General features: G+C 41.2%; 1 protein-coding gene across 1 annotated transcript; it reads left to right on the top strand.

The window, feature by feature from the left end:
* Window positions 1-3877: 3877 nt before the first annotated feature.
* LOC127434807 (amiloride-sensitive amine oxidase [copper-containing]-like) lies at window positions 3878-9810 on the top strand. Its single transcript, XM_051687804.1, has 5 exons — window positions 3878-3977; window positions 5215-6759; window positions 6926-7214; window positions 7349-7481; window positions 8103-9810. The coding sequence occupies exons 2-5, from the start codon at window positions 5223-5225 to the stop codon at window positions 8370-8372; spliced, it is 2229 nt and encodes a 742-aa protein (XP_051543764.1). The 5' UTR covers window positions 3878-3977; window positions 5215-5222; the 3' UTR covers window positions 8373-9810.
* The last annotated feature ends 10341 nt before the right edge of the window (window positions 9811-20151 follow it).

Below are 20151 nucleotides of genomic sequence, written 5' to 3'. Positions count from 1 at the left end.
TATTCGAATAAATGGGTTACTGATGTCTTTGCTCACTTGAATAAATAACAGGATGCTTTGGATCCCTGTCTTTTCTAATACAGTGCAACACTGTCATCTCCCCCGTGCTCATGGCACATTCTGCACAAAAGTTATCACTTACAAATGAGACAATTGATTTTACAATTCATGAAGAAATTAAAACTCTGCATCGCAACAATAGGGCGTTGTGGGTGGTTGCCAGGGCATTGCTAGGGTGTTCTGGGGGTTGCTTCTGTGGGTGCTGTATTACTGATCATAATATATGAGTTCACCCTCAAGTCTCTATGATATGCTAGTCCCTAGATATGACTCAGTCCCTCCTTCAATGTTAGTCTATGGGATTTAAAAAAAAATGAGCAATAGTAATAGTGATGCTATATATAAAAAATATATATATATATTAAATAAAAAGATTATTGTAAAATGTTGAAACATTGTAATAATACAGAATAAATAGATGTGTACAAACTTTTGACTGGTACTATTATTGCTAAAGGACCCTCAACATGCACAATGAACATTGAAGACACTTCTTAAATTACAAAGTTAAAATAATTTCAAATAACATACAGTTGGCTTTTAAACAATAATGGCATTGAAGTACAGTTATAAAATATAAAATACAGTTATAAAATATAGCAATTATATGACCATAATTGAAGTGAGTTACATTACCCAAGTCTTTAAAGTCTCTCAGGAAGTTCTTGAAGACAGTTATTCATCTAAGACTGGGTGGTTTTGTCTTAATATCTTCATAAATTAATTCCTCTGAGTTTGTTTTATTCCTGTATTGCCAGTTCTCTTGGTCTTTACTGTTTTTGCATTAATCCAAGTCCATAAAGGGGTGGATGTTTCTCCTTGTTAACTCTTTTCCACAGGTATTAAGCAGTTCTTTGGTTGGGTTCTGGGTTGGTTGGTTTTAAATGGTGAGGGGCGATCAGACCCATGGCAGCAGTTGGAAAGCGTGTCATTGGTGGAAAATCCGGTGGGTCACAGCTGTAGAAGCGTCCATTAGCTTGCCATTTGGTGACGTCAATGTTCAGTGATGCTCTGTCCCAACCTAAGAGGGGTGTATAGGTGTAGAACCCCTCTGATAGAGGGCTGTTTGTGCAAGTCTATTCCTATAAAGAGTCACTTTGGTTGAGGGATTACAGGGACGTTTATTTAATAAAGTAAGTGAATAGGTGAGGGGCAGGGGGCATGTACTCCCAATCAACATCACTGGCCCACAGCATCAAATAAGAGATCTGGGAGGGCTGTGTTGAGACACAAACACAGCTGTCAGCATCTAACACTTCCTAAAGTCAGATTTCCTCTTTATTCTTCAGCATGTGTCTCTTGAAGATGATCTTTGGTTTGGCTATAGACAGATGTGCTTTCAATGACAATATTTAGGAAGCATTTTAATCCATTGACAATCAAGATCCATTCAATGATGTCCTCAAACGAACAACCCCTACCCTTAAATTACACAACACAGTTCTGATTGTAAGGGGTAGATCCTCTTATGTTAGGCCATCATCAGCACTACTGTGAATGAATAGGGATTTGTAATTCTCTCACTGTAACCTTGATTTTTGCTTTTTTTAAAGAAAAGGGTCCAAGTCATTTTTTTATTTTATTTTTTATTTTTTGGTAATCAGCATTATGCTATAAATGCTGTTGATTGAGATTAACTTGTGTTTTACACAGAACATACCTTTAATGTGTTGTTGGGTTTGAAAAATACAAAAATGTTGTGCTTCTTGACAACATTCCCAAAAACACATTAAGGCGCAGTCACACGGTGAAATACCATGGGCGAAATACGGTCATCTAAATGGGAATCCGTTAGATCCTGAATTTCACGTGATAAACGTCCAGTGGCGAAGAATTTCCTTACATTGGTTCCCCTCAAGTTCAAGTTTGGTGAACTTTGACAGGTGAAATCGCCGTGTTGACCAATAGGAAGTTGCTTGGTTTAGTGGTACCTCTGTGTGGACAGTGCTTCGTAAACAGCTACACTGAATATTCACAATGGACAAAGATATATATTTTTGCGGTAAGTTTTTAACTGAACTCTTTTTAACTAAAGTATCACTGAATATAAAGTGCAGCATTAAAAAAGGCTGTTTGACAATTATATTTTTGCTGGTTTCATGCGCGCTCAACGTCCAACCATGCCATCTCCGCCCATGGAATTTCGCCATGAGAAGGCATGTGTGACCGCACCTTAAGACTATTTGTGAAATGTATGACACTGCAGTGTATGATGGGTTAAATGCCTGACATTCCCATTATCCTACAAGTGATTAATATGTTCAAAACTCATAACATGGTAATTATAGTTTCGTTCAATATGCCATAACTACTAGATATTGTTGTTATGGTGAAATCATAATTAATTAATCTGGGATCTACATAGAAAAAATAATAAGAAGCTTTCAGAATCTTTGTCATTTTATTTATTTTTTTTTTTTCATATCAGAGGTGGTGGCAAGTTACTGTATTACAAAAGTTTTACTGAAGAAACAATAACAGGAATAACTATAGTATTCCAGCATGGTAAAATTAACGATAGGTCTTTAAATAAGGTGAAGGAACATCTTGATGTAAATTAATGAATCTATTTGATTCTACAATGATGTGGATGAAAACAGATAGTTAGACTGTGCAATTCATTGTTGATTTCCCTTACAAAAAATTGAGAGTTCTGGCAAACTGGTAGCAAAACAAACTTGCCACAAGTTTGCCACAAATTTGCCACTCATTATTTTCACATGCAAATGAGCTTGTCATTTGCAGCAGATCTTTGCCAGAAGTTTGCAGCTCTTCACCAGTAGTGGTGAACCTGCAGCAAACCTTCGGCAACAATGGACAAACTTTATGGCAGCTTTCCCATGAACTCTCGATTTTTGTAAGGGTTGTTCTCCCTGGTTCCCTGCCCCAAATTGGGCTCTTTGTAAATTGAGTGTTTATTTACAATGTTTGCCTGTCCATATACATAGCTTTACACATAAACATCTGTAATGCATCATAAAAGTACACAGCCAAATCCACAATGTGTGTTATGATTTCCACAGCCAGAAATCCTGATTAACTTTATCTCAAATAGGTTTCATCATAGTTCTGTTGCAGCATAAAACAATAATCAATCCAAAACACAGACTCAAAAATGTTACCAAGCTGAAGTGAGGAGATAGTAATGAGAAACAGGTGTTGTTGTGGGGCTATTCCATGACAGAAGGTAATGATAAACTGTATTTCAGGGGTCTATTGGGCGTATGTTTCCCCTTGTTGATGAAGTGCATGAGATCTGTATGATATAACATATGCAAGCTGAATTACTTACTTATGTATCTAAAATTGGGGGTTGTATTTTGAAGGGATAAATCACCCAAAAAAAAATAAAAAATATCTAAATGACGACTGAGGCTAATATTCTGTTAACATCTAGTTTGTGTTCCACGGAAGAACAAAAGTCATATCTGACATGAGGGGTAAGTGAGTAAAGGATGGCAGATTTTTGTTTTCTCTTGAACACTTTCCAATGTAACAATTGCATTTCAATGTGGCATAGATTCTGTTCAAAAAGCAATCCAGATACAACTGTTACACCTTTCAGCATGCAGCTATTAAATTTCAATTCTCAATTTTAAAATGATCCAGATCCCCATTGTGTTACTCGTCTTCTCTGAGATGCTGTGATTTTCCATAAATGTACACTGATGATGCAAGCAGAGCCATCAATAATCTCAAGCTCTCATTCCTCTTGAAGTTTTACGACTTTTTGCTAGCCAATCGCCTTCCGAACATGAGCTGTGGGTGGTTGATAAAAGCAGAAAAACAGAGCAGAGGAGTTTACTACAAGAGAACCACTTAATCCACTGGATGATCCATCAAAACACATTTCAGCTGCACAAGTCTTGCTTTCAGGGGAACTGTCAAGCCTTAAATCTTGGAAACAGTCGCTGAAGGTAAGCTCGTTCATTAATTTTTAAATCTGTATTATTAAACATAATTTCTCATGCCTTTTCATTCCAAGCACAAGGTGAGTCAAAGGACCTTTGTGTAAAGGAGCGTTACATAATAGTGTGATTAAATAAACGCTGCTGCAAAACATGTTTGAATAGATAATTTGCAAGAGAACAAACTAATAACAACATTTTGTGCTGTAAAGAGATCTTGAAAAAACATTGCAGACCTTTGGGGTGCAAGAACAAAACAACAGCTTAAGAATTGCCACCTTGGTTTGAAGGACGCAGGGTTAAAGGGTGAATATTGCAAACAGCCCTCAATGGGGTAGCCATCTTAGGCTTTGAAGTGCAGAGGAAAATGTAAAGGGAAGTTAAGAGGATAAGGGAGGTGTTGTTCAAACCACCTGCATATCTTTATTACCACAATTTGGCACCAGTTATCTGTAAAAAGCACGTACCTATTCACAAGGGGAGGGGCTCTAGAAACTGTAACCTCTGCCTGAAGTGATAACCCTGCTGAAAAGACTAGCTTAGACCAATGTCAACAACTAGTCCAGGCTAGGGTTTCCAATTGTCCTGTATTAGCTGAGATGTTCCATATTCTGGATGAAATTAAAATGTCTATCATCTGGTATTTTATTGGTGAAACACCAGAGGGGGACTCCGGTCCTGTATTGAAGCAATAAAAATGCTGGTGTGTCCTGTATTCGCTAAACAAAAACCCTAGTCCAGGCTGGTGTATGCTGGTTAGTGCTGGTTTGAGGAAAAAATGCTGGTCTTTATGGTCTTGCTGGCGGTGCACACTGTACATTTTTTTACAGTTATTTTATGATAGTTGCTTGTCAAATTGTATGATTTGATCCCAATGAGATCTTGTCAGACTGTTTGATACACATCGTAGCCAAGACTTTGGACCCAGTTATCCTGATTGAGAGCGACACAACATTTGACACTGCCATAACTTTGTCTGAGGCAAAGATTTATCTATAATAAATCAGACGTCAGTGAACATGTTACGCTAAGCAATCAAAGACTGTTGATTTCCAAAGTCATACAGTGTGAACCTGGCTTAAGGTATTTAAGAAGCCCTGTGGGTAAACCAGCATCCAAAACACAATATGTGATGGTGACAATGCTTGGAAACAGGGATGTTTTCCAAGTTTGTTTGTTTTTCAGGCTTACTTCATTTATGTAAAGTAATGTGAGATGTTCTAAGTGTGGTTTGTTCATTTTTCAGGGGCCAACATGCAGTTCTCCTTGATGCTGCTCTTGGCTTCTCTGGCTATGGCGACTGCTGCATTGAGATCACGAGAGTGGGCTCATCATGGAGCTTTGATGTTTGCCGATCTCACTCCTAGAGAGATGAATGCCGTAAGGGACTACCTCTACTCATGCAGCGAGCTGGGTCTCACTTCGGCACGAGCCAAGACCCTCAAGAAGAACAGCATACTCCTTATGGAGCTACATGTTCCTCGCAAAAACAAGGCTCTTCATGTGCTGGACAGAGGGCAGGCAAAACCTCCACGACAAGCACGTGTGGTGGTGCAGTTCGGTAACCAGGTGAAGCCCAACGTGACCGAGTACATCGTTGGCCCCTTGCCTTTCCCGAGTTCCTACCACATCAAGTCATTCAAGGGTGACCGGCTCATCCGATTTGAGTCAAGACCGATTTCTTCTGTGGAGTACGAGCATCTCAATGGGGTTTTGGAGAAGGTAGCTGCCAAAACAAATAAGATTCTGCATGAAAGCACCGGCTTCACCTACGGCAACTGCACCGACCGCTGTTTAACCTTCTCAGACATTGCTCCAAGAGGGTTGGCATCTGGTGAGAGGCGGACATGGGTTATGTTGCAGAAGTTTGTGGAAGGCTACTTTATCCACCCCATCGGCTTTGAGGTCCTCATTAACCACAAAGATTTGGATCATGAGAAGTGGACAGTGGACAAGGTATGGTACAATGAGCAGTATTTTGACAGTGTGGAAGAACTAGTGGAGAAGTATGAGAAGGGTACGATCTCTAAACTCAAGCTGCCTGAGCATGATGAGCAGGATCTTTTCTCCACCTACATTCCTCGAGGACACATGAACACACGGACCAACATCCATGGAGCAAAGCTTGTGGAACCCCAAGGCCCCAGGTACCAGGTGGATGGGAACTTTGTAGAATATGCAGGATGGTCCTTTGCCTACCGTGTTCGATCCTCAGCTGGGCTTCAGATCTTTGACCTGCGCTTCAATGGGGAAAGAATTGCCTATGAGATTGGTCTGCAGGAAGCCATTGCCTTCTACTCTGGAGATACGCCAGCCGCCATGCAGACTAAGTACATTGATGCAGGGTGGTCAATGGGCACCTTGGATTATGAGTTGGCTCCAGGGATTGACTGTCCAGAAATTGCCCATTTCGTGGACCTTTACCATTACTATGACACCGACAAACCTGTGCGCTACAAAAATGCCCTCTGCATCTTTGAGATGACCACAGGGCTTCCTCTGAGGAGACACTTTAATAGTAACTTCCAAGGAGGCTTCAATTTCTTTGGAGGCCTCGAAAACCATGTTTTGGTGATTAGAACCACATCTACAGTGTATAACTATGACTACATCTGGGACTTTATCTTCTACCAGAATGGTGTGATGGAGTCTAGAGTGAGTGCCACTGGGTATATCCATGCAACATTCTTCACAGAAAATGGCCTGAACTATGGAACCAGGGTTTACAACTATGTACTTGGTAACCTGCACACACACCTGATTCATTACAAAGTGGACCTTGACATAGCAGGTGAGCTTAGTTCCAGCTTTATCTCTGTGTAGAATCTAAACTGAAATAACATTCTATTCTCTGTGTGCAAATGGCAACATGAAAATGTTATAACAAACATGCAGCTACCAAAGGTGGCAAATATCAGACAATTGCATAACATTTTTATTCGGTCTCTTTTGAACAGGACGGGATAACAGCTTTGAATCAATTGAGCTCAAATATGTCAACTTTACCAACCCCTGGAGTCCAGAGCACACTATTCTGCAGTCAAAACTGCATAAGACACAGCATGAAACCGAACGCAGTGCTGCCTTCCGCTTTGGCAAGAATCTCCCCAAATATCTGCACTTCTACAATCCCAAACAAAATAACAAGTGGGGGCATAAGAAGGGCTATCGAATCCAGTATAACTCACATGCCAATAGTGTTTTGCCTCGTGGCTGGAGGGAGGAAAATGGTATTTCATGGTCAAGGTAATCCTTAGCATTTGAAGGGATAGTTCACCATTTGCACATTAATTTTTAAGATCCAGACTGACGCATTTGTCTCTTTTGCATTTTGTATTGCCTAGTTCTGAATGACTCTTCATTTTGTTTTCTGAATCCAGATACCCACTGGCTGTGACCAGACACAAGGACAGTGAGGTCACCAGCAGTAGCATCTACACACAGAATGACCCCTGGGAACCTCTTGTGACCTTTGAGAATTTCATTCGCAACAATGAAAACATTGTTAACCAGGTAAAAAGACCTGCAAGACAGTTGGCTAAGAACATCAGACTTTGTGGAATTACTTAAAGGGATAGTTCATCCAAAACTGAAGCTTTGTAATAATTTACTCACCTTCAATTTGTTGCAGAGCCATATAACTTTCTCTCTTCTTTTGTAAACAAGGAAGGTGAATGGGTATGGATAGGGTTGAGCTCTAAAAATGAGATAAAAGCACCATAAATGCACCATAAAAGTAGTCCATACATCTTGTACACTACATACATTTTTACATATGTTCTGAAGCCATACAATAGCTTTGAGTTTGAAATATATTGAAATTTCTGCCTAACATTTCTTTTTGTGTTCCACAGAAGAAATACAGTCATACAGGTTTAAAACAAGATGAACACAAGTAAAAGATATTAAAATTTTTGTTGAACTAATCCTTTAACTAGTTGTACTAAAGACATTCTAATTCCTTTTGTAGTCCACAACATCTGCTGGTGCAAATGTACTATTTGTCCATGATATACAGTAATAATCACCAACACTTTTAAACAGTTCTTTGGCAGCGGCTAAATCCCTCAACAAACAAATACATATTTGAAAACTCTAAAAACACACAATTGACATATATATACTCCTTTGCAGGATTTGGTTGCTTGGGTAACGGTCGGATTCTTACACATTCCTCATTCTGAAGACATCCCCAACACAGCAACTCCAGGAAATGCAGTGGGATTCTTCCTGCGTCCCTTCAACTTCTTTGATGAGGACCCATCGCTTGCGTCCCACAGCACTGTCATTGTGCGACCTGATGAAAAGGGCCAGCCAAAAGTTCAGAGGTGGACTCCGGAGGTCGTAGGTCACTGTGTCTCAGACAAACCATTCTTCTACAACGGCACATACGGCAGCGTCTAGACAGAGATTGAAGCTCATTTCACGTCGTATTAAAGTGTTTTTGTGCTGTATATAAAATGTTAGAAAAAGCTCAGAATGTAGGTCATTAAATGCTCTTTAGAACCATAAATAATGGAGTGCACTTTTTACATTACCCAGGGAGTTAAACAAACAAAACCTCAAATTATTGAAATGTAGAATATATTAAAAACTGAATCAACAAACCGCTGAATTCTTCACAACCTAAATATGATAATATCACGATGAGAATTTTGTTTTCTATCTTTCTCAGTGTTGATGTTTTAGGATGAACCTCATGAAAACATGTCCAAGTCATATTTTACATCAAAATGAAAAAAATAAGAAATTATATTTTGCATAGACAAAATAAAAGCCTTTGAGCATTAAGATGTTTTGCATTGTGACATTATTTAGGCACCTTTCCCCTAACTCCCTCAAATTCTCTTTCCCATAATGTGTCCATATGTTTGATTTTTTTTTTATTGTATTTATTATTATTGTTATAATTATTATTTATTTTTTTGTTAATTTTCATTATCACAGTAATAAAAATAATCCTGCCTGGACACAATGATTTTCTATTATTAAAATCAGCAAGAATTAAATGTAGTACAACAGATACAACTAAGATGTATGCTAACAAATGTACTTAACAAATTTACATTTACAGTTAAAATAATATATCATCAATTTTGTTGCATTACGACAACAACACACAAAAAAACAAAAAAAAACAACAACAACAACAACAACAAAAAATGCTTAATTTGCTTAATTGGCAAAAAAATTAAAAATAAATAAATAATAAAAAATAAAAAATTAAAATGTCCCAAAAAAATAGCCTTCATATTCTTTATGAAAAAAATATAATGTATTATTTTCTTTTGATTTGGGGGATGAAACATGACCTGGGCATTTTTCATGAGATTCACCTATTGCGTGTTTTTGAAAATAAAAATGTGTAATAGTTAAATGCATACACATCATGTACCCTTGAGTGCTGTTTGTTTATATTTGCTGTCATGTTAACCACATTGTGTGAGGTATGATGGAGTGATTGGGTAAGTAAGAGGATGTACTGTATCCATGGATGGCTTTCATCCTCCGAGAACATCCAGGATGCAGGATGCCGTATCTGCAAACAGTTCTATATGTGCTGAGCATGAGCGGGAAATAGGGGCGACTTACGCAAACAGCTCGATTCTGGAATCTCTCTGCAAATAGTCCATAATTCACCTGCAGTGTCTCCTTGGAAACCTGCAAGAGAAAGATAGAGAGAGAGACAGATTCATGTGATACTAATGAATGAACTCATGAGAAACATAATAACATTTACCCCCCACAAATCGTACAATAATCCGCCTGAATATAATTTATTTAACTACGAATATTTGTTCTGCTTCCCTCTTTCAAGAGGGATATAAATAAATAAAAAATATAAACCAAATGTATTTTCAAGCTTTTTCGGCACTATTCTATGGCGTGACATGCTATTTTTTATTATTATTATTATTATTATTTTTTATTATTATTATTCAATTAATGTCTAATTATTATACTTGCAGTTGTTAGGAACTCATATTAATGAAGAGACTACACAGAATTTTTTGTAGCCTATTTGTCACACATAGGACCATTTAAAATAGACTAGCGGAAGCAAAAAGGTGTTATAAAAGATGAACCAGTTACCGGATCTAAGATATATACTGTACTTTCCCTTATACATACAGTATGTGTTAAAAAAATACATATAAAATGGACATAAATGACATAAATATACAATATAGTTGCCAGAGTTGCAGGCGCACAGTGGAGGTGTGACTGTTGGTGACCAGTAAGTAATTATTTTCCATCTGACTGTTTGCTCATGTTTTTACAGTGTATGTTGAAGTGGTTTGTTGTAGTGATACAACAGGACTTTTTTTTTTTTTTACTCAAAAGAGACTAGAGTGGTAAAGCTGCCTTATACAGGGCTATCATTCCTAAAACTCACCACGGCAACAACGAATCATGCGAACATTACAACTGAATTCTGACCAAACAAAGAGTTTGAAAGGGCAAAGTGACTTAATTGAATTCTTTCAAAACACACACACACACACACGTTGGTGCAGCTATAATTATGAGGACTCTCCATAGGCATAATGATTTTTATACTGTATGAACTATAGATTCTATCCCCTAACCCTAACCCTACCCCTAACCCTAACTGGTAATTACCAGTTCATAACCTAAAAAAACCCCTTGTAAACCACTTAAACCTAATAGTTCTCTTAGGATATATAAGTATTGTAACGCTGTTGGCTGCTGACAATTATGGCAATGACGAAGACGATGATGAGATGAAGAACCCAAGTGCAGTTTATTTACAGAACCCTGACTACCAAAACAAAACATGAACATGGACTTGACTAGACTAGACTAGACTTGACTATGGCTTGACTTGACTTGACTATGACTTGACTTGACTTGACTACGAAACAACATTCACATCCAATACTCGACCACCAGACAATGCAAACATGAGGGCTTAAATACAAGACATGGGAGAACATAAACCAATGAACAAACAGAACTGATAACAAGATAATTAAACAATAAACCAATGAAAACATGACACATGAACATGCAGGGAAAACAGAAATCACATGACAAGGGAAACAGGAACACATGACATGAAACAGGAACTAGAATTTCAAAATAAAAGACATGAAACAACAGAATACACATGACATATCCCCCCCACTAAGGGGTGGCTCCTGACACCCCAACACATAAACAAAACACGTAACACATGACATAAATTCAAAGTTCTGTAGGGAGCGGGGGTGGGTGTCTTGAGGCGTGGGGCGTGGCGTGGCGAGAAAGGGCGAGGGGCATGTGACCAGGGCAAAGTCCGTAGGGGGTGAAGCCATGAGAGGCTCGAGGGGCGGAGCCATGGAAGGTGGAGCCATGAGAGGCTCAAGGGGCGGAGCCATGGAACGTGGTGCCCGGAGAGTAGCCGAAGACTCGAAGGGCCAGGGTGGAGCTGATGGCAGGGAGGACCATGGCGGTGCTGGAGGCTCGGAGGAGCAAGGCGGAGCTGAGGGATTGGAAGACTGAGGTGGAGCCGGTTGAAATTATGTACTGTTGCACTTCAATTATTTAGTAGGCTATGTCAGGTTGAAACAAGCCCACATTATGGTTATATATTTAGATAGAAATGACAATGTCTATAACTATTTTGCTGTATACAATATACACTGATAACATATATAGGCCTAGCAACACCTGTCGGTATACTTTCCAGTGTTTACTTGCAGATCTTGACCTTTCCAATATGGCAGACTTGCAGACGTATCACTCGTCCACATGGAAGTTCATCTGGTGTCTATGTATTAATATTTATGTTTGAAACAGCTTATTGGGGTATCTGTGCAGGAATATCTATGCTACTAACCAACTGTAAAAAAGGCGCCCTAGTGACTTTTCACCACTTCAACAACTTTAATTACCTTTAAATTAACGGTTCTTTTCTGATGGTGTAATTATAGTAAGTGTTATTATTATTATTTTTATTGAAATCATTTTGTTTTCACATTAGTTACATTATTTTATGTGAGATAATGGTCATGAATCCCTCAATTGGACATTTTAGTTGTCCTTAACTTCACATTATGTTCATTTTAAGCACCTGTTAGATGATTATTGTAAAATATGAGTAAAGTTTTTAATGCTGCATCATCAATGGAATTAAGTTCATTTTGCCAGTTTTTCCGTGTGACAGTTATAAATTGCTTGAAGGGATAGTTCATCCCACAATGAAAATTCAGTCATTGTTTACTCACATCTGTGTTGTTATAACCCCATTCTTTTTCTTAACACAGAGAAATTGTGAAAAAAAAATTGTGCTCAGTGATGTCATACAATGGCAGTTTATGGTGACCATCTCTTCAAAAGAACACAAAAGTATAATTCAGAAGTCTAATAAATTATTCCATGAGACTCTTGATTGTTATGAAAGCAAAACCAAAATCGAATGTATAATTTTTGAAACCATTGATCCACTGTTGCTCACCTCTGCACGTTCATGAGACTGCACAAGAGCAGTATACGTTGCGAGATGGGGCATTCAATCGAAAACTTGTTTTGTTTATCTAAAAACAGGTCCTGCACAGCGATATTAAACCAGAGAACAGAACTTACTATAAATGTTTGATGAGATTAGTTTGTAGTCAGAGAATATATGCATTTCTATGCCCAGCCTTATTTATTTGAAATGGTGTACTCAATCAAACTGTGAGAGATAGACTGTAATATTCCTTGTGTAGCCATGATATGATACAATAGTGTGTAATTAACTTTGCTTTTTATTTCTTGGGCTCAGTCAGAACACACCAACAACACAACCAGTGCACAGAACGGAGGTACCACTTCCTCGTCTATAAGTCTGACTCAGAGGTAAGGTTACAAAGCATGACTGACAGGTGCCCTCTACTCTGCTCCACCTACTGTACATAACACTTATTCACTACATCCCCTTCCCCCTGATAATACTAGTCCAAAATTACATTAGACTTATCCATTCAAGTATTTTTATATCACAAAATTATACCTCCCAAAACTAACATATAGTCATAACACAATTAACGTACCAATATATGTACCAATTCATATATCACTTCCAAGGATTACAAATTATTATTATTTTTTTTTATATATATATATCAGGAGATATACAGTTGTGGCAGATATCTGGCTTCCCTACGAAGGAGAAAGTGGGAGCCAGGTGAACAGTTCATGGAAGAATTTAATTACACAAATTTTCACTTGGACTGCTTTTCAGCACACACTCACCGGCACACACACACAGCTCCGTGTCGCTCACACTGATGGCCTTCCCGGCCTAACGCAGAATGCACACGTTCATCGGCTGCATGCATCTTTCTCTCTCTCTCTCGAACTAGCATCTCTGGCTCCTCTTTATCCCTCTCCCAGCTGATTGGGGTAATTCAGCACCAGGTGTCCATACTTACGACCCAGCCATGCCCTACTCGTCACATATCCCCATCGCCCGATTCAGGCCAGGGAGCCATCCGGCCTGACTTACCCCACCCACCCCCATTTCTGGAGGGGAGATGTTGCCCTTCTGGCCGTCCTGCTGCCGGATGGTCTTCCCCGCCTCCTGGGAACATGAACAGGATGAGGGGAGGGAGAGGGGAGAGACAGAGCGGGAGATATTGAGAGAGAGAGGAGAGGAGAGAGAGAGAGAGAGAAAAAAAACTCCCAAAAAACATGCCGGTCCCCAAACACGCCGCCAGTTGGTCCTCAGCCAGCTGCACAGCAGTCCTCAGCAATGGCGGGCGATGGCATTGGACCCCTCAGCCATCCCTTTTGGCCGCCGGCTGACGCACTCCAGTGCCACTGAATCTAGTAATCCCTCTGTGTCGTGATCCTCCGTCATCTTTGTCTTGCCTTTGTGGCAGACAATCCTGCCTCCTCAATCTCCCTGTTTGATTGAGAACTCTGTTTCAAACAAATGAGGCTGGGCATAGAAATGCATCTATTCTCCGACTACAAACTCATCAGACATATTTAGTCATTTCGGTTCACTGGTTTGTGTGCAGTTGTGTTGTGTCCTGTTGTTAGTATCGCTGTGGTGGACCTGTTTTTTGATAAATAAAATGAGTTGGCACTTGAACGCCCCATGTCGCGAGGGGGCTGCGTGAACTTTTGGTCTCCTGCAGTCTCATGAACGCACAGAGGAGAGCAACGGTCGGTCAACAGTTTCACTAAATAATACATTAGATTTCAGTTTGTCTCTCACCAAACCTTATTGTTTGCTTTCAGAACAAGGTCTGAAATGACATGATTCATATGGAATAATTTATTAGACTTCTGAATCATACTTCTGAGTGCTTTTGAAACTTAAAGAGATGGTCACCATAAACTGCCATCATATGACATCACTGAGCACAATATTTTTTCACAATTTCTCCCTTTGTGTAAAGAAAAAGAGAGAAATTCATATGGGGTTGTAACAACACAATGGTGAGTAAACAATAGCTGAATTTTCTTTGAGCCAAAGTTCCATGTCACGGCCGCCACCGAGCCAGAGTTCCATGTCACGGCCGCCGCCGAGCCAGAGTTCCACGTCACGGCCGCCGCCGAGCCAGAGTTTCACGTCACAGCCGCCGCCGAGCCAGAGTTCCACGTCACGGCCGCCGCCGAGCCAGAGTTTCACGTCACAGCCGCCGCTGAGCCAGAGTTTAATGTCATGGCCGCCAAGCCAAAGTTCCATGTCACGGCTGCCACCGAGCCAGAGTTTCACGTCACGGCCGCCGCCGAGCCAAAGTTCCACATCACGGCCGCCACCGAGCCAGAGTTTCATGTCACGGCCGCCGCCGAGCCAGAGTTCCACGTCATGGCTGCCAAGCCATAGTTCCACATCATGGCTGCCACCGAGCCAGAGTTCCACGTCATGGCCGCCGCCGAGCCAGAGTTTCACATCATGGCTGCCAAGCCAGAGTTCCTCGTCATGGTCGCTGAGCTAGCACCATCTTTTGCTCCATGCCATGTTCCGTTTGTGTGTTATTCCTGGTTGTGCCTCTCGGCTTCTGACAGCCACGATTGCTGTCTTACGTGTCTGGGCGCTGCCCATGTGGAGACATCGTTCATGGATGGGTCTTGTCCTCACTGCGAGAACATGACCATGGCAATGTTGTGGTCGCGGCTTGCCTTTGTGAGAAAGCAAGCCACCCCAGCGGCTCCCCACCTCGGTCCTTAGATTGGTTCCTTGGTGATTGGCTCACAGCCGCGCCCAGCCCCAGTTCCTTTCTTCCTGGAGGTGCATGAGGAGCTGACAAGATCATGGAGGGCACCTTTCACGACCCGATCCCGATCTCTCAGCTCCCCCGCACTCACTATCCTCGATGGTGGGGCGGCCAGGTCTATTTGGGGATCCACCAGGTGGATAAGGAGCTCACAGGGCTTGTAGGTTCAGGTCGTCTCTGATGGCTAAGGCCTATGGCACTGCTAGACAAGCCGCCTCCACCCTGCATGCCGTGGCTCTCCTGCAGGTACACCAAGCCAAGGCACTGAAAGAACTGTACAAGGGTAATTCTGACCCAGGATTGATGCAGGAACTGCACTCGGCAACCGACCTCGCTCTCCGGGTGACGAAGGTCACCGCGCGGTCTCTCGGATGGGCGATGTCCACTCTGGTGGTCCAGGAATGCCACCTTTGGCTCAAGCTAGTCGATATGAGAGAGGCTGACAAGGCACGGTTCCTTGACGCCCCCATCTCCCAGGTTGGCCTGTTCGGCAACACCGTCGAGGACTTTGCCCTGCAGTTCTCGGCGGTAAAGCAGCAGATGGAGGCTATTCAATATATCTGCCACGGCGTGGCTCAAGACTCGGCACCCCGTCTGCTCGTTGCCAAGGGTGTCCTCCTGCAGCAACAGCACCTTCTCTGCTGCAGCCCACCCCCACGGCCTGGCCCCAGCGTGGAGCCTACTTGCACAGACCCTGTACAAGGTCAGCAAGGACGAGAAGCAGGTCGTCCTGGTAGCACCCTACTGGCCCACCCAGACGTGGTTCTCAGACCTCACGCTCCTCGTGACAGCCCTCCCCCCCGACGAATTCCCCTGAGGAAGGACCTTCTTTCTCGGGGGCACCATCTGGCACCCACGACCAGACCTCTGGAATCTCCATGTCTGGCCCCTGGATGGGATGTGGAAGACCTAAGTGGCCTACCACCCGCGGTGGTAGACACGATCACTCAGGATAGGGCTCCCACTACGAGGCGCCTGTATGCCTTGAAGTGGTGCCTGTTCGCTAAGTGGTGTTCTTCCCAACACGAAGACCCCCAGAGATGCATAGTCAGATCGATGCTTTCCTTCCTGCAGGAGAGGTTGGAGGGGTGGCTGTCCCCCTCCACCTTGAAGGTGCATGTAGCTGCCATTTCGTCACGTCACGATGCAGTGGATGGTAAGTATTTGGGGAAGCACGACTTGAAAATCAGGTTCCTGAGAGGTGCTAGGAGGTTGAACCCCCCGAGACCATGCCTCATTCCCTCATGGAATCTCTCTGTAGTCCTTCGGGGACTACGGGGAGCTCCATTCGAGCCGTTGAAGTCAGCTGAGCTAAAGGCACTCTCTCTGAAGACTGCCCTCATGACTGCGCTCACTTCCATCAAGAGGGTAGGGTACCTGCAGGTGTTCTCTGTCAGCGAAATGTGCCTGGAGTTCGGCCCGGGCTACTCTCATGTGATCCTGAGACTCCGACCAGGCTATGTGCCCAAGGTTCCCATGACCCCATTTAGGGATCAGGTGGTGAACCTGCAAGTGCTGCTTTGGCACACAGCAGAAAGGAAGCACTGTCTTCAAACAGAGGATCGCCCATTGGGTCATTGATGCCATCATGATGGCATATCACGCTCAGCACGTGCTGCCCCCCGCGGGTCTACAAGCCCATTCTACCAGGTGTGTGGCGGCCTCCTGGGCCCTGACCAATGGCGCCTCTCTAGCAGACATCTGCAGAGCAGCGGGCTGGGAAACACCCAACACAATTGCAAGATTCTACAATCTCCAGGTTGAGCCGGTTTCGTCCCGTGTTTTGTCAGGTCCGAACAGGTAAGTTCCGGGAGAGCTGGCCGGGTGTACCGCTTGCGCATAGTGCCTTCCCCTCCCTTGAGGTGAAGACGTGTGCTGTTGAATCCCAGTAGTGTTCACAAAGTGGTGATCCCTGGATGAATTCCCACTTCCATGGTTTTGTCATTTCCCGATATTGTCATTCATCATCTGTCAATAAGTGTCGCAATCAGGATATTTGTAAGATATCGTTGATATCTGATTACATCATCCTTTTGCCCAGCCCTAGTTGAAATACATTATATTTGGGTTAAGTCAGGGCCCCATACTGGGCTGGAGCCCAGTCTAGCCCAATGGTAAGTCCGGCCTTGGTTTAAATCCAACAAGGAATTTACTTATATAAAACATGTCAGCTTCACCCCTGATAGCACATGTACATCAACCAGATGTCTATTTGATGTGTGTGTGTTTATATCTGGAAGAAGTATTTATTTACGTTGTTTGCTCATCTGTAATAAGTCTAGAAGACGTATGTCAACAAATATTTCTTGGATGTCAATAAGACATTCAGCAGATGTCTTTGAGACATTTATGATTTAGAATGTTTGTAAATCTGATATTTTTAAGATGTTTTGAAGATGTTACTTAGATTGTGATGCTTTCCAGACGAAAAGATCCAAAACAGACCTATCAAGATGTATGTGTGCTGGGGCATTAAAGGTGCACTCAGTATTTTTTTCACCATTAAAAAGTTTTACTCCTAAAGAAATGAATTGTAATTTTAAATCATAAGTATAAAATCATGAGCACTCATATGAGATGATCTAGTCATATCAGTAACCTTATAAAAGATGTTTTATTCTACATGGGGAAGGGGCGCCCTCATGAATATCACTCGCTTAATCTCAGTAACCGTCCTGTTATTGGACACTTTCACTCTTGGATTAAATTAATCATGGCTGATTGTGAATAGTGAATTTCTACAATGGCATCTGTAACTGAAAACTATTGATGCTGCATCCACACCACTAGATGTCACTGTAAAATCAAGATGACACAAATAAAAGGTACTGAGTGCACCTTTAGTATTTCCTCCCAACACTGAATTTGTCAGACATTAAGACTCTTTAACGTTCGAAAACCAGGTTTAACAGAAACCAATTCGTTTTGTGCATTAATTTGACTTGACAGTTTTAACAAATTCAGCATTTTGTATTTTAACCCGACTTTGACGAAATTATCATGTAATAAGTTGCTTTTTAACAGAGTCAGTGTTTTTACCCATCAAAGAAAAAAGTAAAGTTTTAGGAATTGGCAAAGAGCCTGTTGGTACATTTTAAAGTAACTGTTTTTTGCCATAATGACATGAGAGAAAATCAGAGATTTCCAATGGCAGTACAAATAATATATATATATATATATATATATATATATATAGTTTAAAAAATGCATAAATTAGTTCTAATTTCTGAAAGTGTGAAACAAATGTCTGAATGCACTTCTCTTTTAAGGAAAATTTGGTAAAAACAAAACTTGGCCCATCCATTTTTATTGAGGCCCATCCAAAAGTAATTTCCTGGCTACGCCCTTGATTTCATATAAAACAATTCTGTGATACTTTGTGCCACTAACTTCTCCACTTTCTCCATCATTTCTTTCCTCTTTATAGATTCTAAGTGATCCGTGTGTGTTGTAGATATGAGCTCCTTCAGAAGGACATTCTGCAGATGTCTTTCCCTGATCTTTTTAAGATGTTTAGCAGACGATCATTAGAATGTGATCATTTCCAGATAAAAATCTCTTAAATATATTTAATACTTGCAAGTAAAATGTCCTCTTCAAGAGATATATAAGAATATTACCTGTTTTTCTCACACACTGTAAGGAGTGATGGATTGTATTTGTAAGCGGTGCCATCTAGGGGCCCTAGTAGAAAAAAATGCAAATCTCAGAAACTTGTGGAATATTCATTTATTTAAAGTTAATCAGGTGTAGTTTCACTGTTTCAAAATGACAACAGTATTAACACATCACTCATATAAATAGAGAAATCTGTGTTGTATTTGCTTTTTTCTTTTAGGTGTACAGATGATCTCCTGCTTAAAACTTACATAGCAATGTTATTCTGTATTGTCCCTGTCAAATAAACCAAAAAATAAAGATGATGATGTCAGAAGATGAGCAGGCTTTCATGCTGTCATTCAATAATATTTTTCTGTAAAGCACTTTGAATTACCATTGTGTATGAACTGTGCTATATACAGTCATGGGAAAAAGAAAGTACACCCTCCTTGAATTCTTTGGTTTTACGTATCAGGACATAATAAAAATCATCTGGTCCTTAGCAGGTCTTAAAATTAGGAAAATACAACCTCAGACGAACAACAACACATGACATATTACATGATTTATTTAACAAAAATAAAGCCATAATGGAGAATCCATGTGTGAAAAACTAAGTACACGTTATGATTCAATAGCTTGTAGAATGACCTTTAGCAGCAATAACTTCAAGTAATCGTTTTCTGTATGACTTTATCGGTCTCTCACATCGTTTTGGAGGAATTTTGGCCCACTCTTCTTTACAACATTGCTTCAGTTCATTGAGGTTTGTGGGCATTTGTTTATGTACAGCTCTCTTAAGGTCCTGCCACAGCATTTCAATCGGGTTGAGGTCTGGACTTTGACTGGGCCATTGCAACACCTTGATTCTTTTCTTTTTCAGCCATTCTGTTGTAGATTTGCTGGTGTGCTTGGGATCATTGTCCTGTTGCATGACCGATTTCGGCCAAGCTTTAGCTGTTGGACAGATGGCCTCATATTTGACTCTAGAATACTTTGGTATACAGAGGAGTTCATGGTCGACTCAATGACTGCAAGGTGCCTTGGTCCTTTGGCTGCAAAACAAGCCCAAATCATCACCCCTCAACCACCATGCTTGACAGTTGGTATGAGGTGTTTGTGCTGATATGCTGTGTTTGGTTTTCACCAAACATGGTGCTGTGCATTATGGCGAAACATCTCCACTTTGGTCTCGTCTGTCCAAAGGATGTTGTTTCAGAAGTCTTGTGGTTTGTTCAGATGCAACTTTGCAAACCTAAGCCATGCTGCCATGTTATTTTTAGAGAGAAGAGGCTTTCTCTTGGCAAACCTTCCAAACAAACCATACTTGTTCAGTCTTTTTCTAATTGTACTGTCATGAACTTTAA

The sequence above is a fragment of the Myxocyprinus asiaticus genome, chromosome 44, assembly GCF_019703515.2.
Source record: "Myxocyprinus asiaticus isolate MX2 ecotype Aquarium Trade chromosome 44, UBuf_Myxa_2, whole genome shotgun sequence".
NCBI lineage: Eukaryota > Metazoa > Chordata > Actinopteri > Cypriniformes > Catostomidae > Myxocyprinus > Myxocyprinus asiaticus.
This window is presented reverse-complemented; position numbering and strand designations above follow the sequence as displayed.

What these genes read in the sequence shown, in the direction of transcription:
- LOC127434807 (XM_051687804.1), top strand. Translation starts at nt 5,223, where the DNA reads ATGCAGTTCTCCTTGATGCTGCTCTTGGCTTCTCTGGCTATGGCGACT. An exon ending in AGTGGACCTTGACATAGCAG is followed by an intron (nt 6,760 to 6,925) that starts GTGAGCTTAGTT and finishes TCTTTTGAACAG; the next exon opens with GACGGGATAACAGCTTTGAA. An exon ending in AATGGTATTTCATGGTCAAG is followed by an intron (nt 7,215 to 7,348) that starts GTAATCCTTAGC and finishes TTCTGAATCCAG; the next exon opens with ATACCCACTGGCTGTGACCA.